The sequence below is a fragment of the Pteropus vampyrus genome, unplaced genomic scaffold (assembly GCF_000151845.1).
Source record: "Pteropus vampyrus isolate Shadow unplaced genomic scaffold, Pvam_2.0 Scaffold14, whole genome shotgun sequence".
NCBI lineage: Eukaryota > Metazoa > Chordata > Mammalia > Chiroptera > Pteropodidae > Pteropus > Pteropus vampyrus.
In genome coordinates, this window is record NW_011888795.1 from 13,794,519 (window position 1) to 13,820,255 (window position 25,737).

Below are 25,737 nucleotides of genomic sequence, written 5' to 3' on the forward strand. Positions count from 1 at the left end.
GATTATTTGTACGTCTGGATGCAAAAGTCACCGTGGTGTTGCGGATAATAGGTGAGGTTGCAGATAGTGGGTAATGCTTCCTGTTGATATCTGTGACAAGATTGCATGGCTCAAGAAGGAAATCATTTTCTTAAATGTTATGATGTGTGAAAAACCTAAGGGGTAGGGAGAACCCATGCTTTATCTCTTCATATGCTCCGTAAGTGAATTTACTCCAAAATAAGCAGTAAATGGGGCAATCAAATCTGTGCTAGTCCAAATGAGTACTTACCAGCCCCCAAAGAATAAGGCCTTTAAGAAAAACATAGAGACACTTTTTAGTCACTGATGAAGAGTAATAGTTCTTTAATTTGATTTTCTGATTCTCAATGTCCTTTTCCCACATATCGTCATTCCTCTTCTTTTAAACTAGTTTTCGTTTCCTCTCATTCCTCTTATTGTGATATGAGTTGCTGCTAAGGGAATCTCTTGTCTCCTGCTGAAACCAAAATATTCTTGCACCTCTCATTGAGTGAAAATTAGAAATTAAAAAAAAAAAATTATGAGATACCTGAGAGAGTCATGGAAAAATTGCAAAGTAAATTCTGTGCGCTGGTTCTTTCTGGTCCTTTACCCTCTTGGTTACACTAGCTTTTCTCCCCATATATGTGGTGTGTTTTCTCCTTCAACCAAAATCTGTGTTCATTTATGCCAGAAGAATTTGTTATGAGTTTGTCCAAGTTGCCTGGAGTTGGTATCTGCTGTTTTGCTTGCCCAGCACACCTTCCTCTCTTCTTTAACACACACTCTCTTCCCTTTGGAGAATTATTTGATCTCCACCTAGTGAGGCTGCAGATGTGCCCGCCTCCATCATTACGGGGGTGGGCACAGTAGTGGACAAGAGAATTGGCATTTTTTGAGGACTGATATGAATGCTAGATTTTCCGCCTTTAGCATTTATAGACATAGAGATTTTTTGAACATGCAGTTGCTAGGGGTTGTCTTTGCTGCTATGAAAAGTAAGAATGAGAAGAAAATAGCTGAGAGGGAGTGAGAGTGGTGGGGAGAGAAAGAGAGATTGAGACGGATTTTTATGAAGAAAAGTTGTGACTTTTACTTAAAGAAATTTCTGGCACTGCTTGCTAATAATGCTAATAGGTAGTGGGATTGTGTAGAGGACACTACATGCTTCTGCATGGCTTGATATCACACTATGTTGGTAATGAGATATATTCCAATTTACAAGGGCTTGGTGATTAAATTTGTTTCGGAAGAACTTGACTAAAGGAGTTCCAGAATCCCTAATTAAGTGATCATATTTTTTTTGAGAGACTAACTTCTCTTCTTACCTATATGAAACACTTATTCATAAAGTCACTACTGGAATTCACGATTGACATTTGCTTCTAATTCCTTGGCATTGCACTGGAGATTGGTACCCTAGCCAAGCCAAACCCGTAGCACAACTGTAGCAACATTTTGTTAGGAACACATCGGTGCTTCTAAGTAATCTGGTTACTTAGCAGACAACTTAGTCTGGTTGTCATGAAGGTGAATAAGAACGTACTGTATAATTTTAGACAATTTTACCTTTCAGAATGCCAAATCATATTAAGAGGTGGTGGAGGATTAAAATTCACATTGGCATCAGCGTTTAGCTAGCTCATCATTTTAATTCACCCATGAATGTTTAGGATCTAAGGGATATATATACATACACACATTTTTTAAAAGTTGATATCATTTATGCTACCTTTATAAATTTTCATTTACGTCATAATTCTGGCTTAATGGGTTATTTTCCATGGTCTTATATTCTAAACAAATGGAAGGCTCTTTCCCCACCCCCACTCCATTTCTGTAAAAACAAAATAAGACTAATAGAATAAGTTAGTTACAGGAGTATTGATCTGAATTTGTAAGATTTAGTGGGTAAACATTATAAGGGGGCAGATTTGTAATCAATATCAGGAAACCTTCCTAGCAGTGTCTTATTGACTGGTAACCTACCCCATACCTGGGAGGATTCAAATGGTAACTGTCCCTATCACTAGGTGATCCTTATTAAGGATGTTATAGAAAGGATTTAAGCATTGGTGTGAGTTTGAGCAAAATGACATTTTTGAGCTAGTCTAGCTTCAAGAGACTATATACTATTAGTGGTTATACTAATACCATTAATACTACTGTTAATAATAATAATTACCATTTCATAGCATCTACTATATGCTATAGTGTTAGGAATTTTACATATACATCCGGTTAAGCCTCATAGCAAGCTTCTGTAGATATTACTCCTACACACTGTTGTGAATTGGAAACCTAACTGTTCTCTATTTTTCTCATATATGTTGTTTTGACACTCTTAGCAAATTAAAAACGCACTCTTAAGAGAAAAGGCAATATTGTATACTTTGCTCTTTCTCCTTCACCCCTATAATCTCTTCCAAACCTCAGCATCCTTCAGTCTAATCTAAAAGATCTCAAAGCCATGGAAGTGGTTATCATAATAGAGGGGGAAGCTAATGGCTGGATATTTCCTCAGCTCTCTGCCATCTTAGTATCTGTGTAACCTTGGGAAATTTACTTAATATCTCTGAACTTTAACATTCTCATGTGTAGGATGGGATAATAACAGAGCTTCCTCCAATTAGGGTTGTTGTAAAGATTTTAGTTAACAAATACAAAGCATTTAAAGCATTGTTATTAGTCCTAGTTCTTCCTTTAACAATGAGCGTTTAATCGTGTATACATTTAAATTACTTGAAGGGACTGTTGCTTTCTTATTCAAGAAAGCAGCAGTTAACTTCTTTTCGGTGTCATTATTTTGAGATATCTCCATTTTTATCTCAGTTGGCAATTTTTAATTAAAAGTCCAGAGGAAAATAAGAAAAATAACTCATCTAGTAATTTCACTTGCATAAGTTTCATCCTTAGATCACTTAAAGAAGACTCAAGGAACATTAAAGATTATAAATTTTTGTCTCTGTTGTCACAAAGATTTCTTTATTGTCTTCAGAATTACAATTTTAAGGTGGAGTAGGAATCAAGTCTTCCACGATATTTTCCAAATATTCATAATATTGTGTGTATGTGTTTGAGTGTTAAAGGAATTTTCTTTATAATCTCTTTAAATACTTTTAAAAATAGTAAGTCATGGGTTTTTGGACTACCATGAGCTTGTCAGCTTAAAATGCAAGAGGTATTCAAACCTTGCTGATGCAGTGTATTTTTAAAAATTTAATTACACATTTGAAGTCTTGATTATACTCTAGGGATTTATTTGCTTATGAAAAGTCAAACTATGAATTACAATATTGCAGAATACTTTCATTTCATCAGATTAGTTTTACCATTCATTCCACAAATATAATTTGTAAAATTTTGCAATACCTAGAAAACTACAAAAAGGTACTTAAGTATAGGTGAGAAAGATAGATGCTTGTCTTCTTCTTTTGATATTGATGTTAAATAAAAGATGCAATGTTTTGTTTAAAACCACTTCCTCATTCCCCCCACCCCAACACAATAAGTGAATGGCAATGTGAACAAAAGCTTTCTTTAAATCTGTTATTCAGTTCGAGTGTGTGTTAGGAAAAAAGGTCTATTCTGTGTATAAAATCTAGCAACAAAAAAAAGGCAATTGTAAATAGAAAAATAAAACATGTAGAGGTGACAAATATTCTGTGCACACAGCTTTAAAATCCCGATAGGGAACAAATGTTAGAAAGAGAGAGGTTGCACACTCATTAACTTACATAAATTCCCAAAGAGCAATATTCCAACATGTTAATTTGCCACAACAGATTTACCCATTGAAATCATTTCACTTGTCTTGACTAACAAGTAGGATCTTAATTTTACCATCTGATAATTCAATTGAAATAGAATAAAGATTTTCACACAAATATCTTAGTAACATAGACTTTCCTAGATTGTAATGGAGTTATCACTCAACATTCATTCAGTTCACAGGTAATGAAACTCCTCGTAAGTGTCATCTCCTCACACAGTAGCAGGGTCTTACATGGAAAGGGGCTCTATTCATTTTCTTTTTAAATCACAGGAAAAGATTATAGAATTGGTTAATGAAAACAGCTTATCTTTTGGGAAATCAGTTAAAAATATAAAATTATGAATAAAAAATAATAAAAGAAAAATAGCTGGTTGGGATTCCCCCCTTCTTTACAGTGATATGGTAAAAATACAAGGAGAATGTATTAACATCTTTTAGTTAGGAAATCTGGTCTCTTCACTTGCTATGGGGCTCAGTTGAGAGTGAAAAGAAAAAAATATTTTTGGCTGTAGCTTTGGTAAACGATGAATAATGAAAAGTACTGTAGAAATGTCTTCAAGAGATCTGACAACTCAGAACACAGACCTCATCACATTGATATTGTCTACATTCCTCCACAAAGCTTGGCAAATGAATAACTGAGCCCTATTTTGGCGGAACGAGAGAAGGAAGTACTAGTTCCAGCATCAAAACAAGATTATGAAAACAACCAACTGACACAAAACAGTTATTTCTTCTCCTGAATAATAAAGACATCATGTTTGCATATAGAACAGCTTTTGCATTATTGCTCTACGTGTAAGAATATATTAAGGAACTCATAACAGAATGCACATTACAAACTTAAGGTTCTTTGGTGAAGAAAGAAAGAAAACAGTATTTGAGCTTTAAAGAAAATGATCTCATCCATTTTGCTTTTATCTATTGATCCGTTGGATTCTCTCACAGAGCAGGGAGAGGTACTGTGTGAGTTTTACCATGGCAACGATTGCCACGCCCCCAGCCATCATACATGTTGGCCAGAAGAGTGAATGAAACAGCACGTTGGAACTGTAGAGTTTGGTTAGGATGACGCTTTTCTGGTTTCCTTCTGGGTCAGAATAGCAGGAGAAGTGTTGGTACTTCCTGAAGTTTTCCATGACAACATTCACCAGGGACATGGATTCTTCAAAATTTTTTCCACACTTAGGTATATAGGAGCACTGTGGAAAATGACATAGATTGTTAATAGAAGTTGCTCTTGTCTGTGTGTGCGTGTGTGTGTCTAGGAGGGGATGGGATATTGAGACCAACTTGATCTGTGAAATAACTATGATGGTTATTCTTTTTCATATTCAAACTTGTGTCTCCAGAGACTCTAAGAACTCACACATTGATTAAAACAGTGTTTTCGGTATCTGAACCAAGATGTACTTTGATAGCTCTTTCATAAAAGTTTAAATATTGGTTAAAATTGAATAACTTCAATGGATTCTTTTTTGCTGTAGGTAAGCATAGTGGGTTCTAATTATCCCCTTTTATTTAATATTTATCTATCTATTTATTTATTTATTTTTACAGTAAAAAGAAAAGCTTTATTAGAAGAGAAAGTACACTTCCAGATGTGGAAGCAGGCCTGAGCAAGAGAAGCGTGGCTCAAAGGCCAAATTATTCCCTTTTAAACACACTCTTCCATGGAATCAGAGTATCGACCTTTCTGTTTTTGTCTGTCTACAACCGTCCATGTAACATCAAAAGCTACCAGTTCTCTCAAGGAAAGTAGTTCCTCATCTTTTTGGCTTGGCTTAATTTATTTAGCTAAGTTACCTTGGTCATCTTGTGACTGTAATAAAAACAAACAAACAAACAAACAAACAGTTATACTCCTGGTGAGTTGCTGAAAAAAAAATCTTGAAAAGTATGAAGATATTAAATAAAGAGCTGTGATGAATAGTTCATGCCCAGTTGCATAACAAAGCAACTCTCTCCATAAATGAAGGAAAATTAAAATAGTACCAAATCAGTTTACTCTTCTACCAGCACCCATCTGAAAACAGAATTTTCCCTTTGATCTACCTCTCTTATATTTCTTGCTATATCTCTTCCATGTCTCTCCTTTCTTCCTTTCTACACACTTATATCCTTCAATTTCTTTCTTTGTTTCTTTCTTCTTCCCTGCCCTGCCCTCTCTCATTACCCCAATTTATATTTTTCCCTCTATTCCCTCTTCCTGTCCTCCTTTCTTCTTCTGCTCTCTCTCTCTCTTCTCTGAATACAAATGGAATTAAATAGCTTCATAGTTAAAAAAATACTTATTAGATATATTTTTGAACATTTTTCCTAATTATAAAGCAGTTTCTGAGAAGATGAAATCTCTGTGATTCTCTTTTCTTGATCTGTAAATGGATAATGCCAAAACTGATATAACAACGAATCTAACTTTTCAAAAAGTTAGGGAAAAAGTGATTTAATCACTTTTCTGGAGATGTGCAGATCCCTGATTAACTCTTTCCCCTCTCTATGGTAAGGTGAGTCCCAACTGAAAAAAAAAAATCCCCGTCTCTTGTTATATACACTATCAAATGATTAATTTAATTGATTTATCTGAATTAAATTAGTTTGTGACAAGATCACTGCTAATCTACAGAGTGTTTTAGTGTGATTTAGAAAACTCTTTCCTCTCTTAAAAACTAATTTCTATTGAAAAATTATCATAATACGTTGATTTTATGAAAAAACACATTTTATGCTACTACCAATTTATTAGTTATGATTATAAATATTCACCTCTATGACTTTTACAATGTGACTGATACTCCTATGATTGTGCAGTGCACAACTCAAATGACTGTATGCAATGATGTAGATGAAGTGGGCTGTTGGTGAACTTTGAGGTACACTGATGGGAGCTTTGGGGTAGGACCTGGAGTTGCAGAACAATTTGACTTGTAGATTTCACAGGAGGAAACTATAAAAGAAATGGAATGGGTTCTGCTAATAGAGTATGTTTGGATTACTCTTTCCCTTGACTTTATTAGTGGGTATACTGGCATCTTGCTTTGTTTGCTGTGCTGTCATCATTGGATTATTTGACTATAAACAGCAGGAAGATTCTTTGATTAGTTAAGAATGGAGAATGAGCATGCTGGCATTTATCATACACTAGGCTTAAGGTAATGTTCTCATAGCAAGGAATGGTTGACACCTTTCAAATTTAATTATCTAAGAATAAATGTAAGTACGCTCATAATGTGAGTACAGCAGAGAGCTGGTACTAGCAGAACATTAAGGGTTTGGAGGTATCTCTAACAAAGCACAATTTCTCAGAGTTATGACTTAGTTCAAAATTGGCCTATAACTCCATGAAGCAAATTTTCTACCAGTTGGATGCCTTCTGGATCAAAAGGGTTTTAGGCAGTAAGGGGCTATATATTTTTTTCCTTCTTCAATGTTGCCAAGATCATGTCTATAAAAATTTTTGGATGTTTTTTTGAAGAAAAAGATTTGAAAAAAAAAAAATCACAGACAAGCCATTTGTGGTTGGATTCAAACAGAGCCAATTTAGATTAGGAATGTATCAGGCTTCCATATATTTTTGAGCCAGGATAGTTTATAGTAGTGGTTTCAGTGGTTAATGGTACTAAGTTATTGAAATCATCTCAGTAAAAATAGCATTTTATTAAACTTGAAGTTTTTTCTTTTTTTACGCTCTTGTGATTTGATGTGGCTTTAAATGTTTTTTCAAGAAACGTTTGTCAGCCAAATGAGAATAATTCTGTCACTACGAAAGATTCTTCCAAATAAAATGAGATATAAATTACTTTGAGACTGTCTAACAAAGCTGTAAAACAGGAGCTGCTTATTATAGTTTCAAGCTATCATGGTCTCAAATATGCACATTTGGCCTGGCCAGATGAGGCATGTTCCTTACATGGTCAGACTTGGGTCCCGAGGGCCAGTGACACTTGATACCTGCAACACCATGTTGCTAGTAGAAAAAAGATTCTTCTGCCTTAGTGTTTTTAGCTTTTCCGAACCTTGCCATCTGCCATCTTTCAACACACATAAACTGGCTCCCACTAGGTTGGGACTGATCCCTGAAAACTCTGTCCTATGTCAACCATTCTTTTACTTTTCTTACTGATGGATCCTTCTCTTGTGAAGTGGTCTAAGGAGCCTCTGACTTGTGTTCATATATGTTACTGTGCTTCTATAAGCACGTTACTTGGCTTGTCAGAATCAACGTCTTTATATCATGGGGTTAATAGAGCCTTCGTGGCAGGGTATGTGCGAGGGTTAAATGATAAATATGCCTAAAGCCTCAATACATTTTCTTTAATATTTTCCTATTGGAATATCACAGTTGGCCACATAATCTCCTAAAGTCTTTGAGTGCCACATACTAAACTGAAAATTCTAAGGAGGGCAAGATGACTAGCTACGTGGGTTTTATTGAAGTAGTCTAGTTTGGTGGCTCTTGTCTCATATTCCTTTTGTGTCCGAGGAGATTTGACATGCTGAATCCTATATTCGAATTCTAGGTTTCTGTTTCTGTGGCTCAAACTGTAGTCATGTGTATGTTTCTGAGGCTGGTATGAATTTGGGGTGAAGATTTAGTGATCTTATGATTTCATCATGTCCTTGAAGGATAAATCGATGTGTTTGGTTTAGAATACAAAGAATGCATTTCAACAAATGGAAACTTTACTAAGTGAGCTACAATTTGTTGGAAAAATGTTATGTAGATTAAGAAGATAAAAATCCCATCATTTTTAGATCATTCTTTTTTTAGTAGGAGGTGTGGGGTAGGAAAGGCTTAACTTTTAGACCCTGCATGATATATGACACAAAGGAACATCTGAAAAATAATTTTATATATATAAGACACTTAAGTACTAATCAAAATATGTTAATATTTTTACCATGGCTATTGGTCATTCTTTCTTTTGTACCTTATCTGTATGAATATATAGACCTAGCAAACCTCTGAGACAGCCATTCAGCAGAATATTTAGACTCACATCTCTCTTCTTAATCTGTATTTTATTAATAAATCTTTCTGCTTACCCAAATCCCTTAAATTCTCCTTAGTACTGAAGACCACAGAGAGGGCCCTAACACATGACCTTTCCTCTCTCAGCTGAAGAAACCCCGGTGCTGTCAACTTCTCCAGACTGTCCTTTCCCTTCCGTGGCAAAGAAGAGCCAGCAACGGTATCTTCTCTTCACTTCTGTGGAAAGCGACTAAAAGATTTTTTTCTAGGCTCACTTCCAGAATCTTTTACATTAATAGAATCATTTTTACTCTCATGATGGACAGAAATTTTGAGAAACTACCTGATGGGCTTTGCTTAGACATGCTTTGCCAGGCCTGTGTGAAGCAAAAAGTGACAGGCCTTCGCCCTGAAAATAAAAGGTGTGGGGAGAAGTGAGGGCAATGCGAAGAAGGTGTTTGACTGAATAACCTCACTGGTTAGCCTGCTTTTCCTTGTGATGGTAGGAAGGGAGCTTTCAATTCTCAGGGTCACCTCAGGGGAAAGGTTCATTCTTCATTTGTTCTTTTATGAAAAAGGAAAGTGTCTAATTTCAGAGAAGGGTTAGAAATTTAATGAAATCACTGCTTATTGAATGTCTCTAATGTGCCAGGTAACGTGCTTGATGTGGGTGTCAATATAAGAGAGATTATTAGAGAGAAACAGGAAGAGAATATGAAACAAGGTGGGAGGGGTAGGGGGAGGGATGATAAAATGGGACCAGGAATGAGGCTAAGGGGCTTTCAGTGAAGAGTATAACCTTCCCGAAGGTGAGCCACACACTTGCTCCTAAACCTCTTTAGTAGCCAGGATGTCCTAGTCCACAAGGTCTGTGAGATAAAACCAAAAACATAAATAAAAACATTGCTCATGTGAAACAAATGTTCTTGGTTCCAAAGTCAAATGGAACCTTTTCTAGTGTCTTCAAACCATGAGTATTTTGTACATGTTTATTAAACATGTACAACATGCCAGACTTTGTGTTTTGTGCCAGAGAAGAAAACATGTTTTATATTCAAAGAATGTAGAGGTTAATGGGTGGCAGCCCTGGATTGCTCTGGCCCACAGTATATTTGAACTTTTGAGTTCTTTGAATATTAGCAATGGACAGAGGATCTGAGAAGGTAAATTGGGACTCTATGTTCTTTCCCTTTTGAGACTTCCTGCTCCTTATCATCACTTAAAAAAATAGTGAATCTCACAAAATTTAGTTTACACTTGTTTAATTTTCACTTCTAGTGTCTCCTTGATTTGGCAAGGGGGACTGTTTGAAGTGTTTGGTAGAGGAACGGAAAACAGTATTCACACTCTGCCATGTACTACGGTTTCTTTTAGTTTGAGACAAGTTCCTCCCAAGAGAGGTTTTCTGTTTTTGTGTTTTCCAGAGCTTTCATGTTTATTATAGCATTTCTGCTTGATTTGAAATAGACTTGGGAAATCTACTAATGAAATAGTAGCCCTCTGAAGCCTTAAGATTAGTCAATACCCAGAATAGTTTAACCCATGAAGCTCCCAGGCCCATGATGTAGCCAATTTGGCCTAGAGTAAGTCAGATCTCTAATCTGACCTTGACATTCACCATGGTTCTCTTTCTCGGCAATTGGGGAGGAATAGGTTCCTTCCCAATGTTTTTCTTCTTGATGCTCAGTGCAAGCTTCTTTCAGGCACATTCCTCCTTTTATTTATGCACAAAGGTATCCTTAGCTGTCCCAGAATTCAATTTGGGTGAACAATGACTAAACTTTGTTAATAACAAAAGCATTCCTGAATCTATGGTTCATAGGCAGTTTCAACAAATGTCTAATAAATATCCTTAAAATTAAGTTCCTAATTATTGGGATGTCTTATGTCACATTTCTGGGCATGATCCTCCCTACCTCCTTTCTATCTGTTTAATATTTGCCCTATGTAAACTAGTGCTGAATATACAACCCTAACCTTTCCTATGTGTCAGTGATAATTCTGTTCTTTGCTCATAACCTTTTACTTGATCCTGAGTATCTCTTGGAATAAGATGGAACACATGGATTCTTACCTGTTCATTAAAATATACCATCATACCATCATAAAGATAAATATTTCATGGAATTTAGATTTTTCAGAGCTCTTGTCTTTATTCTCTCTAGAGAACACTCTAATGTTTTTCTTTTTAAGAGATAACATGATGAGGTAAAGACACTTAGATTTTAATTTAAACCTAGTTAATGAATATATGACTTTGGGAAAATTATTTTATTTTCTGAGCTCAGTTTCATTATTGTGAAGCCGAGATAATAGTTTTACCTCATACTTGGGATTTCTACTGTAATTAAGTGAGTTCATGTAAAATATTTTGTATTACACTGTGAGCTCTCGATAAAATTTGACTATTATTACTTTAGTAGTAGGGTTTTAATAGGATTAAATGAGATGATTTTTTATAAAGTTCTTAGCATAGTGCTGAGCACATAGTTCATCGTAGACACTTAATAAATGTTGGGTCCCTGCTATTTCTCATTTAGATTACCGACTTCACTTCAGTTTTTCCCCTTTCCCCTTTGCCCTACCAGTGCTGTGCAGAGGAACTCAAAGAGTACATCTTTCCTTAGAATTCTGGGATCTCACAGCGCCCAAAGTCAAAGCTAAATAAAATGTAGAGCAGTGGTTTGGCACAGTCTGGAGACATTTTTAGTTGTCACACCTGGAGGGAGGAGGGTGCTAGATATCTAGTGAGTAGAGGCCAGGGATGCTGCTAAACATCTACCATGTACAGGACAGGCCCCTAGCAACATTCACAGACAACAAAGATTTATCCCACCTGCAAAATTAGTAGTGTTGAGATTGAGAGACCCTGTTGTAGATATGTATGGTCTCAGGATTTAGGAAACCCAGAAGCCTTCAGAATGGGTGACAAACTGAGGAGTGATGCTGAATTTGGAGTTGTAAATAACTAGTTAATTTATAGAATTTAACATCTATCAAAAATAACTACTGTCTCCTTGACAGTTATATATAAAATACCATATATTTGATATTATACCACATACTAAGAAAATGGATATATTTTCTTATTTTGCACCAAAATTCATTTTAAATTTACCCTTAAACCAGATGGATATGTTTTGAGAATCTCTGGTGGATAGAGAGGTTTTAATACTTAGCTACTGTTTATGATTCTAATAACAACCTTGTGACCAGGGGAGGCAGGGACCCTTGAGCCTGCTTGCAGTTCCTAGAGACTGTTAGCCAATTGCTTTACAAGGACATGCCAGCTTATCAGCTTAAGCAGCTTTAGCTATAATGTTGACAAGAGGCTGGGCACTGGGTTTACAATCTGAAGAAAAGGAATATATGAGAGAATGTAAAAATTTAAAAATAAAATCCTTTTGCATATTTTCTACAAAGATTCAGACAACTTGGTTGATATTCTTTGCCTGTTATCGTCTCAGATAAAACATTGTCAGTAGTGCCTTATACATCTCAATAAAACTATGCCTTTTTTTTTTTTTTGGTAACTAGGAAGAAGGCTATTATTTTTGGCAAACTTGGGAGAGGGTAACAGGAAGCATAAGAGTAAATTTCCCCCCCCAGGAATATCCTGAATGATAGATTAAGATCATGGTTTAATGGTCTCAGGGCAGAGGACAGCTATCCAGAGAGTGAAGAACTACCAGGTCAGGAAGGTGAGCCAGTGTTTGGTGCCATATTTCCCCTGGGAGCATTGCTGATTCTAGAGGAGGCCTGAGATCCTAGAAGGCTGATGGATATTTTTTGACAGCCTTACAGAGCTAAGGACAGGAATTTTCATTGAAGGCCTATCAAATTAGGGCGCTGATGACCCATATTCACTTTGCGTTGGGACTCTTAAGGGCTGTACTATAGGAATAATGGGAAACCTGAAGAAAACAGGTCCTCATAAGGACTTCAGTTCAGACTTGAATATTTTAATTTATGAAGTCATAATAAGGTGATTATGATTGGCTGGTGCACCCAAGGGCCTGGCAGAAGCAAGTGGAAAATTTTTTGGAAATATGACTTCATCCTAGGATTAAACTTATTTTCATAATTAATTTTGCAAATATGATGTCTGAAACCTAATAAAAATTTACCAGACATTACATGACAACGCGAAAACAAATAAGAAGAAAAGAATAGGAGCTTCAGATATTGAAGTCATTAAAATGAACTTTAAAATAACTATAATATTATTATTTTTTTTGTTGGAGGATTTAAAAGGCAAGAATTAGAATACTGTAGAAAACTAGAATTATAAAATAAGACCCAAATGGTTATTTTAGAAATGAAAAAGACAGTAAGAGAAATTAAGCAGTCAAATAATGTGTTAGATTTATTAGAATTAATGAAAGAGTTGTGAATTAGAAGACAGGTCAATATCCAGAATGAAGCAGGAAGGGACTAAAAGAGAGAAAATACAAAAGAAAATAAGACGCACAGGGGATATAATGAGAAAACCCAACATATGGTCAACTGGAGTCCAAGGAGGAGAAATGAGAGGGAATAAGAACAGAGATAGTATTTGATGTTATAACGACTGAGAACTTTCTAAAATTGACAAAGAACATCAAGGAATAGGGAGAGAAGCCCTGGGAACACTAAGCAGGGCCAATAAAAATAAATGTGCACTTTGGCACAGAATAGTTTAACAAAAAAGGCACTCGACAACTTTCGTCATTAGAACCACAAGGAAATATCACCATATTAGTTAAAATTAAAATTACAGAATACTAAGTATTGATGAGGATTTGGAGCAATAAAAACTCTCATACAGGGTTGTTGAGAGTGCAAATTGGTGCAGGCACTTTGGAAAATCATTTGGCATTATCTCCTAAACTTTAAGATAAATATACCCCATGACTTAGCTATTCCATTCCCAGGTTTATACCCAATAGAAATGTGTGTACTTGTGTACCAAGAGACATGTATGAAAATATTCATGGCAGAATTGTTTGGAATAGTCCCAAACTGTAGAGAACTTGAGATGTCCATCAACATTAGAATAAAAAAATAAATTGGCATGTTCATACAATGGGATATGATACATTAACTCTAACAAACAGCGTTGTGCAAAGGAAGCCAGTTACAAAGGGAAATATTCTGTATGATTCCACTTATAATAATGGTTAAAAACCAGGCAATGCTACAATATAGTATTTAAGAATATATGCTTAGGTGATAAAACTTTAAAGAAAAATAAGAAAGTAATTGCCACAATAGGATAGTTGTTATCTTTGGCAGAGGGCAGAGCCTTTAGTTATTGGGAGAAGGCATGAAAGGTGTTTTTGTGGTGCAGGAAATGTTTTATTTCTTTACCCTCACGTGGTTACATGAAGAATCTCTGTAATAAATGCTTAAGCTGTATTCTTTCATTTCCTGCATGTTTTTGTATGTGTGTTATAATTCACAGTTAAAAACAAGGTAATGGGGCAAATAAGTGAAAAAAAAAATGACCTGGTATCTTGCTGACAGCAGACAAAATACTGGCCCTAAATTTTTAACTGAGACTTTCTATGGTAGGTCCAATTCTTGTTTATAGTCCTGTTAATGCATTCATAATGTTGTAGTGATAAAATATTAAAACAAGTAAATGGAAATATGTCCCACTTTTTGATGCTTATTTGACTTTGGCCAACTTCCAATTACATGAAGATTTGAGAATTTTAAAGGCACTTGTCATTACAGGTCAGCAAAATATCTGACTTGAGGAAAGATATTGAAAAACACATGCTTTGTGGGACAGCTGAGCTTTATATATTTGCAGTACAGGGTGAGGACTGGCATTGTTTGTGGCTACCACAAACGAAGGAAATCAGAAAATGACATTCTTCAAAATTTTCATTATGTGAGTTCTCAGAGATATTTGCAATAATTCTTTTAAGTTATTGCAATCAAAATGCAAGATGGGTTTCCTTACTTTGTGTCACTATATCACAAAGTAAAACCTATTTCCTAGTATCAAACTTTGAAGCTCCTGCATTTTTCAATACATATCACCTATGTCATTTAAATGCAGATAATTGTAATGAAAAGAAAAGTTTTTATAAGTAAGGCTAGAGTGCCTGAGGGTTGTGTCTGGGTAACGAGGGCCAGTTATTCTATTGGAGGGGCATTAGATTGTTTTGGTATATGAGAGTAATTTAGCCATCTAAATTGCTATGGTAAATCCCAAACTAATTATATTTAACTTAAAATCGATAATGGCAGGTTGCTTCTGCTGACGCTTTACTGGTCATCCCAAACCTTGTAAATGCAAATTTTATGCACAGCTTTAATACAGTACACATTTGTTGAGCATCCACCATGGGCTGTGGACATAATGTATATAAAGAAAGACACAGAGGCACACAAACTGTGATCATGAGTTGAAGGTGTCCCCTATGTTAGGCACCATGCTCTCTCTGCTTGTCACTTCACATCCTCTGCCCTAATCCTCAGAATGACCTTGCAAGAAGGCCATCGTTACTATCTTTTTAGAATAAAGGAAGCTGAGGCTCAGAGAGGTTAAGTTACAGTCCTAAGACCACAGAACTAAATAACAATGACCCTGGAAAACCAAAATATAGTTTTACCTCCATGGCTCCCAGGAATATAACAAATACCTGTTTTTTGGCTTTTACAACTCTGACTAAGCTGCATATTTTTTTGAAAGACTCAGTATGCTTGTATATAAATAAGGATATGATGTTTACCCTTCTAAATGGAATTAAAGGATAAATCTGTACTACCACAAAATGAGGGAATGATTTGTCCATGACTTATACAGAAAATAAATGTTTCCCAGGCCAGAGTCGAATTTGTGAATTCTGTTTATAGATGAGGCAGGGCTTACTTCTTGGTGGCATTTTCCTTTGAAATGTTGGCACAGGGAAACTTCAGAGAGAATGACCTGGGTGTGGGAGCTCTGTGGAGTGACCAAGATGCAAGTTCCTACCTTCTGATTGATTTTCATTGTCTCTTCAGTGTGGTAGAGAAGGAGCTTTTCACCGGAAGAAGTCAGGTTAACGTATACCTGGAGGCAGGGGTACTGAGAGAGTTTCCAGCAGTCTGGACCACAGCTGAAGGAGCAATTAAATGTTTCCGTAATGGATGCATTCAGCAAGGTGCATTGAGACTCTTCAGTCCATACGCTACAGAGAGACGGGGAGAGTAAACACAGGTCCAAATAGGTAACAGCAAGGATGGCATAATCAGAGGGAATCATTTGCCAGCTCCTTAGCTTGAAGAATCTTTTTCTTTATTTTTATTTTTTTTAGGCAAGGCAACCGTTGGTTGACCTCACAGATTGCAAGAACCTTGTCAGTTTACAATCCCTTAGTTTTTAATTTTTTACGCTTACAGCACCTGGTCTTCCTAGGTGGTCTCCCATCCCAGAACTAAATAGGCCTGACCCTGCTTAGCTTCCGAGATCAGACGGGATCGGGCTTGTTCAGGGTAGCATGGCCGTAGACCTGAAGGATCTTTCTCAAATCTGTAATACAACCTGTTTGTTTAAGTTTATGCTTTTGAATAGAGCACCTACAGGCAAACTACAACATAAACAATGACAAACTTTCCTGGCACCGGAGAACTTTTCAGTGACTTCCAATTGGTTATGGTATAATATTTTCCAATGCTTGATTGAAGTTATTATTTTTCCTATCTCAAATGCACTGAAAAGCATAAAGCATCTTTTTATGTCACAACACATACTATATTATTACCTTGTAAGCAGCTTCCTGCCACAGACCAGTCTTCACCTCTGCAGTGTCTGCCCAGTTTGTACATGGAGAAGGTATAGAGTGAAGGGGGTAGGGAAAATGGCAAAGGGATGGAGGAGGCATGAGGGTCCAACTTGACAGATAGAAGGACAGGGATATATTTCTTTATGGTCTTTCTAAAAGGGAGAAAAGATAGCTCTCCCTTTGATTATTCCAAGAGCAATCAAGTGTTGCATCCCTTTTCACTCTAATTGGTGCTTAATATACATTGTCTTCTGTCCTCTCAACAACCCTATTAGTTGAGTATTAATTCTTTTTAAAGGTGAATGAACTGAGTGAGGGTCATAGAAATCAAGTAACATAAAAGGTCACACAACTAAAAAGTGATAGACATTGTGATTCACCCAATTTTGGACTTCTCTAAGGCCCACGCTGTGCTGCCTCCCATGAACGCAGTGGAAAAGAAGACATTCTATGCAGATAAATGGGTTTATGTCAGTGCCCTGGGAACTCTCAATCAGAAAGATTAAAGAGTAAAAAAATCTCCAGCTGCCCATTGGCCAGCTTTCCATTCTAAGATATTTTTGATTTTATAATCAAGGGCAATGTTTATGATTAGGAAGTAACATACCAGCAATCCATGTTTTGCTTCTGAATATAAGCTGATTACCATAGTGAACAGAAAACAGCATGTTTTCTTTGCAGATTAACACCCCTTCCTTTCGCTGGACGTGCGCTGACAGGGTACCTCTTTTCATGTCTAGTTTATGCCAGAGGCAGCATACTAGCCCTGGCTCCCTTTGGTGTGATAAATTGTATTTTCCTGGGACATGGGTGATCAGATTTTGCTTATCTAAGGAGGAAAAAAGTCTTGGATGGTTCTAAGCAGATGTGATAACCGGAAAGTGGTTTTGGAATTAATGAACACTTGAGGCCTGAGACATCAGTGCTTTCATTGAGAAGGAGTACAGCTGAAGGCATCTGAGAAACAGCAGAGCAACCGCGAATTGGAAAGACGATGCCTTAATTTTAGCAAATTACTGTATTTCGGTTACACTTTGCTATTAAAACAAAAGCATTAATTTATGTGGAGAACTGAATGCCACAAAATGATTTGATTTTTTTAAAATTGAAACCTCAAGTTTTCATTTGAAAGGCTCTTATTTCTTTAAGCTGAACCAATGCGAGACTTTCCACGTTAGTTATAACAGTGCTAAACTCTCCTTGCTCAAGTGTCCAATTTATGGGAAGAGTTAGCTAGAGATGCTATGGCTCACTCAGGGGGGTAATACACTTGCTAGCTCAGTATTTAATTGCTTCCTTATCTATATTGTAAACTGAGGGCAAATATTAAAATGAATAAGGTTCAAAATCTATAATTTTTTTCAAGTTGCTGCATAGCAGTGTTTCAGCCTTGATGGCATATTAGAATCACCTGGGGAACTTTAAAACCTATTGGTGTCTGGTTCCCATTCCAGACCAATTAAATCTGACCTCTGGGATGATGGTGGTAGAGCTGGGGCACCAGTCTTTTTTAAAGTTTCTCAGGAAGTTTAAATGTGCCCTTGAGAACCACTGATGTGTAAGGTGATAGAGGGATGAGGGTGGGAGAGGTAGAAAAGGAATGAGGATGGAGAACGAACAGAAGTGTGAGAACGGGGACTCAGGAATTAGCGGGATGTGGGTTTGAATCTTGGCTTTGCCACATGCTAGAGCTGTATGATGCTGGGCAAATTATTTTTATCTTCAACCTCAGTTTTGCCATTTTTATAATGAGTATATTCATACTTACTTTATAGAATAGTTTTGAGAATTAAACAAGTAATGTATGCAAAGTTCCTGGCACACAGTAGGCAGTTTATACATAAGGTTATTTTTTATCATCATTATTAGATAACATTATTGAAAAATAGTATATACCAGGCATTGCTCAAAATTAGGAATGAAAGTGAGGAAGAGGACCTAAGGTTGACAAGCTACGGGAGAAGGAGGAGACAAAAGACAGTGTCCCACCCACCCGATGGCATTACCTCTGCATATATGAACGCAGGAGGGTGATTCCCAGCAGAAAGTACATCATGATGGAACACACCATCATGGCCAGTCCCAGGAGAATGGCTCGGTCTTCTCCTGCTTTCAGCGCTGTGACAGTTTTCCTTTTGTCCAGGAGGTCATGGTCTCTGATTTTTTGATAAATATTTCTGAGGTTGAAAATAATAGAGACTTACATGAGGTTCGCAGTTAATCAGTACACCCCTAAAGAGTAAAGAGTGCGAAAGAGTCTCTGCCCATGTCTGCCTAGGGCAAGGAGGCCTGGAGGAGCCCCCTACAAACCTGCCTGAATGCAGTTAGATCCCAGCATGTGCCCATTCCTCCCAACTCATACACACCCCCAAACCCTGAGCAGAAACAAGTAGCCAAAACCCTCCTCTTCTCTCATGGAACAACTGTATTATTTGATCATTTGCTGACAAAATGAGGACAGTTTGATAAAAAATAATCTCAAGAGCATACTCAAAACCACAATGTAAATCGTCCTGTGTTTTTGAAATGTAAATTATTATAATTTATAAAAGGAATTCTTTCTTCAAAAAGAAAAAACCAATTCTTCTTTTTTTACTTGGGGCCCATGTCTAACTGTAAATACTTTTTCCTTTGCTCTAAATCTAAAGAAAGAAAACAATCCTCTCAACCCTTAAAAGAATGCTGTGGATTTGTTGCTTTGCCATTTAACCACCAGCTGATCATCACTGATATTTCTATATTCTCTGAATACATAATGGAATTCAAATAAATGGCAACATACGTTGACAATCTGTCAGCTTAATACCTGACTTTCCTTCGGTAGTGATGGACAAAAGTTATTTTGGTTAACATTTTTCTCAAGCTTAGGGCTACTTGGGGCTCTGTTGGCTTGAGATTTATAAGCAGTGTGAAGATGCGGTGACCCAGCTTCTTTTCTTATATGTGTAAACACTTGAGTGGGTGTAGAAAAATATTAGTTAGATCAAGTCGAGACTCTAACTTCAAATAGTTATTATTATTATTATTATTATTATTATTATTATTATTCTGTATTTTTTAGCAGCAACATTGGGTATGAAAGACCATGAGGTTAGCATCAAACTGTCTCCTGAGTTCAGAACTTGATATTACTACTATCTGTGTGATCAATAACAAGTTCCTCAGCCTTTCTGATTCCCAGGTTCCTGCAAAGTAGAAATAATGTTTCCACTGCATTGTGATGGTTAAATGAGATGCATGCATACGTTATCCAGCAGACGGACTGCATGAGGTATTTAATAAATGTTCCCACTGAAAAATGAGGTGGAGAGCTACAGCCCCATGACACGAGCATCAGAACATCCTAAAACTACTGTTCTTCAAAAATTTTTAAAGGACAGAATGGCAAGAAAATGCATAATGTAAAAAGCTCGTAGGTAGAGGATTGGATTTGAACCAAGATCTGGAGGAAAAGGCAGAAGAGAAATAAGAAATTGCTGGGAGCGCTGGATGCTCGGAGAGATATCTCAGAAGTATGGTAAAGAAGGCGATGCTCAGGGATTCCCCTGAGGCAGCTGGGGAATTCCTTCAGTTTCTATTTTGAGAAGGGAGCTCTGGATTGCAGGGATGCAGGAGCGGGTGGATAGTTGTTGGTCTCTAGGACCTGGGAACAGAGAGGAGGACAAATGGAAAAGGAAACTTATGTCATTTTTTTTTAGCCTCAGGCAAAAAGCCAAGATACAGAAGAATAACTTCAGATTTTCCTTTGACATTTTTATCACTAGTCTTTCTTGCTGCTTGGAAAAGAAATCAGAGTAGAATCCAGTATGGAACTTTGCAGGAGGGAAGAGATGTCTGTTATTTGTGCAATTGCGTGCATATTCAGGGCTTTTATTTAGCTTTGTGCTCCAGGATGGCCTTATTGGTGTTTATGGCTGGCATTCATCCTGATTGGCTGGTATTTTGGGCTGCTTGTTAAATATTTTGATTCCCCATAGAGGTATGAGAGTGTGTATGTACTTAGTATATTTCCAAAAGGTATAATATTTATTAACATGGCTATTAGATGTAAAATTAACCAATTAGCTTACTGTTATTATTATTTTAAAGTCTTCTTCATGAGGTAGTTCATACAAATCTTATTCTTTCCTTGAGGAGTTGGTCCATTGTGGATAGGATCAGAGAGACTTTCATTTCTCATTTTTTCATGGCTGTGTCCTTCCTGGCTCCCTTTCATTCTCATTCACTTGGAGTGCTCATTATGGTCATTGCCAGAAGCACAGAGAGCCCCTATCATTCGTTATTCTCCAGTTCCCGAGCCCACTGCCCCTGGACTAGTTGGCCACCTCCCACCTTCAAAGTTTCCTTATTCTTTGCTGAGATTTTCTTTGGAAAATGTAAGATTTATATCAAACCTCTTTAAACTTGACCCTTTATGAACTAAAATAAAAAAAGAAAGATCAGTGTCCATCAGCAGCTAAAGCCCTTGAGCAGGCAGACTCTGAAACAGGAAGAGACAGGCTGAGTCTGAGTGGCTTCAAAGACCTGCTGTGAAATAATAATCTGATGTTACTCTGCTATTATTTATCAAAATGTATTTAATTCTGATGGCTGCCATTGGGATCTGCATTTTTTGCAGATGGAAGCCAGCAAAGAGGGAGCAATATAGTCTCACAGTCCAGAGTATTAGGCTGTCACACCACATCACTTATGTCAGTCTATGCCCATAAAAGAAATGCAGTGTAATCAGTCAGTAATGTCACTGGAACAAGAAGCATATAAAAATGAGTCAAATGAGTAATATAAATAATCACGGTTCAAAAAATGATTAACAAATGTTCTTCATATGCTCTGGAATGTCTAGAGAAGAGGGAGAATTATTGATTTCCGCAGAGGCAAAACACATCTGTGCAATTAAGATCTAACTCAGCAAAACAAAAATGGGTGAATGGAGTGGAATTCATAAAATTATTAACTTATTAATGAATTAATGGATAAATTAAGGGATGAATGAATCATTTGGGAAAACAAAGATTTCAGTGTAAGTCTACAAACTTATCTTGGGTGCTGGTAACCTCTAGTTACTGGGGATATGGCCCCTAACAATCAGAAGAGAGACATGAAAGAAAAAACACATTAATATAGGGTAGTAAATTCAGTGATGGAGCTATTCACAGAGTGAGTACAGAAGAGGAGGAATAATCTCCCTAGCCTGAGGGAGCAGGACACGACAAGGACTGACTGAAGTTATGGAAAGCTTTCTGAAGGAGTTACGCCTGAAACAAAATCTTCAATGTTGAATCAAAGTTAACCAAATGAGACAGGCAGTTAAGAGTATTTCAGACGACAGGAGACACATGAACAAAGGGATGAAGATTTGCAACTGCATGATGACTGTTGAAACTACAAGCATATTTCTATGACTGGGATGAGTGTAGGATGAGGAAATGGGGCAGATGAGTTTGGAAAGGCAGTAGGTCATGAAGGTTTTGTAAGTCCTGCTAAAGAGCTTGGCCTTTATCCTGTAGTTAATGTGAAACTGTCAGAGGGTGACATGATCAGAATTGAGTTTCAAAGTGATCACTCTGGCTGCAGTGTGGAGATTAGATTAGAAATGGAACAAGACAAAAAAGGAAGAAGAATTAGGAGCTTGTTACTGTAGTGTTGGCAAAGAATGATGAGGACAGGATCTAGGATTGAAGTAGGATAGCTGGAGAGGAAAGGATATATGGAGAAATATCTAGAAGATAAAATTTCAGGATTTGGTGATTGATTGCATATAGGGGATGATGAGGAAGTAAGAAAAGGGATGTACTTTAGATTTATGGCCAAGTACTTGGCTTGAATGACTGAGAAATGGTAGAAAGTGTTAAAGCAGGAAATTTCATTCCCTATCCTTCCGGTTCCAAAGAGGGTACTTTCATGGCCCTGGCTATGAAGGAAGAGGCAGATTGTGTATTTATAGATCTCCTCCCTCACAAACACAGTGTCCTGAGACTATAGAGGAGTGACTAATTTGATTGGTGAGATGGGCCAGAGTCTGACAGTCAGGGGCCAGGTCGATCTTTTGGGTGAGTTTGAAGGTCACATTGCTTATGTGTAGCACAATTTTTTTTTTCATCTTTTTGTACTTGCCTTTGTTCAAGCCTGGTGTACCTTGGCCTTCCTATATCCTGATGGTAAGCTCCAGTTGGGGAATGGAGTGTTCACATCTTGAGACTAAGTGGATTAGTGAGGTGGTCCCTCCCATCCCAAGTTGTCTTCAGTGCTAGGGGGAAGGCATATGATGCTATATTTTGGGCCTCAGGCCTAAATATCATCCTTCATATTTGGAAGCCTTGTACTTTGGAGGTTACTGTGCCACTACTAACAGGGCTGATATTTTATTTTCCTTGGTTCTTTGTGTCTATTCTCTGTGAATCTACTTAAAAGAAGGTCGAGATGGGGGAGAAATAAGGAAATGAAGGCCAGTATAGTTCACTAAAGTAGAGCTCTCAGGAAGAAGAATGAGTCTGGGCATGATTATAAATTCACTTTTGAGTATGGAGGATTTCCAGCAACAGGTATAGAGCAGGAAATTGGATTTGTAAATTTGAAGCAGATCTTGCTTTGGTTTGTGCTGGCAAGGCAGTATGTTTAAACTCTGATGGGGTAGTCTTGGCTTTATAGTTCCTGGTGAATCATGAATCAATGTGGTGGTACAAGTTAATACGTTATACATATTAACAATAACAAATGGTAGACACATACAGTCTTTTCTACACATACAAGGATGATTCTGCCAAAATTCTTTTGGAGCATGTGCGTTATTGATAAATCTACAAGTCAAATACAAGTGTAACAAAACATTTCACATAAAAAAGATTTTTAATTGTTCAATAAAGCTTCATTTTTACCCAAAGCAATAATCAACACAATACAATTTTATTTTAAGCTCCATAGTTGCATAGTTTCTTAAACTTTGATATTAGACTTATAGTTCATAAGCAAATTGTTTATGAGACTATGTATATATGAACATGGATATAAAGAGTAACATGTACAAGAAAGCTTTTTCTCTTTGTCCTTCATCTGTTAAAATTCAGATTCCCTTTGTATTTAGCCTGCAAGGAGAAAAGTATTCATGTTAAGCCAGGGTAAAGGACCTTATTCATTCATTTGTTTATTCGTTTGTCAACATTTTTTAAGTCTTCATAAGATGAAACACATTGTGTTAAGTTCTGGGGCTACAAAGTGAATAAGAGGTGTCCTGAGGGAATGGGGTGAGATACTAAGCTTAACAATGCATTGTAAATGAGACCGATGAGAGAGGAGTACAAGAAAGCAGGTCAATAAGCTGGGTCTCGATTTGCCAAAGGATCAGTTACTGAATGGCTAATGTACCAAAATGAGCCAATTCACAAATTTATTGAAGGATCACTTTGCTAAATGAATAATTCGCCCACTTTAGCACATTTACACATTTAACAAAGGCTAATTTTAAGGAGTATTGTTTTAAGTATAGTAAATGAATATGAATACATTTTTCTTATAAGTATTTTAAGACTATATTATTTTAAAAATACATTTAATTATATAGAATATTCTTTTTTATGAATATATTCTTTTTAGCAGTATTTTAAGATCTATTTGATTTTTTTAAAAAGCTGTTTCCCAGGGAGTTTTGTCTCCTTATATTCTTACGAATGTATTCATAGATATATCTTTCTTAAATATGTGTGACTATATTCTTATAATAGAAATAATACAAATTTAGCATTTCATATGGGAACCTTTCAGTTTATATTGATTTTTTTCGAATTCTTTTTAGTCATTTGCTGTTTTGCTAACATTTTAGCATCATTGAGGTTATTGTAGAAATTTTCACATTATGACTACTTTGATGATTTGTCAGCTTTATCAATTAACCAAAATTTCTTTCTTTTAACCATTCATAAGATTATGGTAATTGATTTTTAAAAATAATTTATTTATGCCTACAGCACCTGGTCTTCCTAGGTGGTCTCTCATCCAAGTACTAACCAGGCCTGATCTTGCTTAGCTTCCAAGATCAGACGGGATTGGGCTTGTTCAGGGTGGCACGGCTGAAGACCACGGACCGTGGCTCCACTGGGGCACGAACCCAGGATCTTCTGTGTGTAAAGCAGACGTGCTAACCATTACACTAGGGAATCATGTCCACGTAATTGATTTTAAATAGGAATTTTTAACAGCTTTGAAGATTTTGAAGTTTTATTTTGAAGATTTAGTCAGTTTTTATTTTGTCCTCATTTTATGAAATGCTTAATTTGTCTCTACTCTGGTCCTGTTACTGTAACAGAAAACATCTGTGTAAAAATCGTGAGACTTTTTGCTGGGGGAAGGTTGAGGAGAATCAGCATAATGAACAGTCTAACCTGCTGATTGTAGAGGCGGGGAAACTCAGGGGCAGAGAGGAGAGGAAACTATAGAACATAGAGAAGTAGGGCTTGGGAATGGCAGGAAGGGGACAGGAAGAAGGGAAGACTAGAGGTAGATGGTGTTTGGGACCTAGGGAGGGAAAGACAGAGGGACAGAGAGATAGAAGAATGATGTTTGTGGAGACTGAGAGGCAGAGAGAGAGAGAGTCTGGACTCACATCTGGGCCCCCTGTGACCTCTTTGGTCCCTGATAGCCCATAGAACTATGTAGGGTTACAGTGATCATATAGTCTTTGGTACATAGCTAAATTTGATAAATTCATCAAAACGATTGACTGGCAAATGGATATTTTTCGAATGCTGGTTATCACTGCATTGGGCTTTCCTTGAAGGATTAGTGGTAGATAAATTGACCTAGAGCTATGGTCATTCAGAGGGCTGCCAGTTGGAGGTCATAACTTGGTTTTAGTGCGGATGGTTCAGGGTCCTGTGACAGACTGGATTGAGTCTCTGATGAGCAAGCAATTGAGAAGAGGAAGAGTATCCAGGCAGAACGTGAGAGAATTGGAGTAGTAGAGTATATTTGGATTTCAGGATCTGATGGGCGGATGGAAGGCAGTGAGCTGGTTAGATAGGCAAGGGCCAGAGATAAAGAATCTTACATGTCTTCTAAAGTTAGAGGAGCCATTAAAAGAATTTATGCAAGGAAGTGATGTGATCGACTTGTACTTTAGAAAGATCACTAATGTTAGTGTGGTTGATTGTTTAGAATGGTTTACATTTGGAAGCAAAGAAACTGATTCTGAAACTTTCCCAGCATTTCAGGTGTTAGACAGCTTGAAAAAAACAAAAAAA

General features: G+C 36.8%; 1 protein-coding gene and 2 pseudogenes across 1 annotated transcript in view; all 3 read right to left on the reverse strand.

Annotated features, from left to right (window-relative positions):
* Positions 1 to 3,207: 3,207 nt before the first annotated feature.
* Positions 3,208 to 25,737, reverse strand: part of KCNMB2 (potassium calcium-activated channel subfamily M regulatory beta subunit 2) — a 234,392-nt gene continuing 211,862 nt past the window's right edge. Inside the window, exons 3-5 of the mRNA XM_011383184.1 lie at positions 18,511 to 18,681; positions 15,715 to 15,910; positions 3,208 to 4,977 (exon numbers count right to left, since the gene is read on the reverse strand). Coding sequence (XP_011381486.1) covers positions 4,693 to 4,977; positions 15,715 to 15,910; positions 18,511 to 18,681 — 652 coding nt within the window. The 3' untranslated portion in view covers positions 3,208 to 4,692. The remainder of the gene's footprint in view (positions 4,978 to 15,714; positions 15,911 to 18,510; positions 18,682 to 25,737) is intronic.
* On the reverse strand, positions 16,113 to 16,231 carry LOC111734447 (annotated as a pseudogene).
* On the reverse strand, positions 24,457 to 24,575 carry LOC111734237 (annotated as a pseudogene).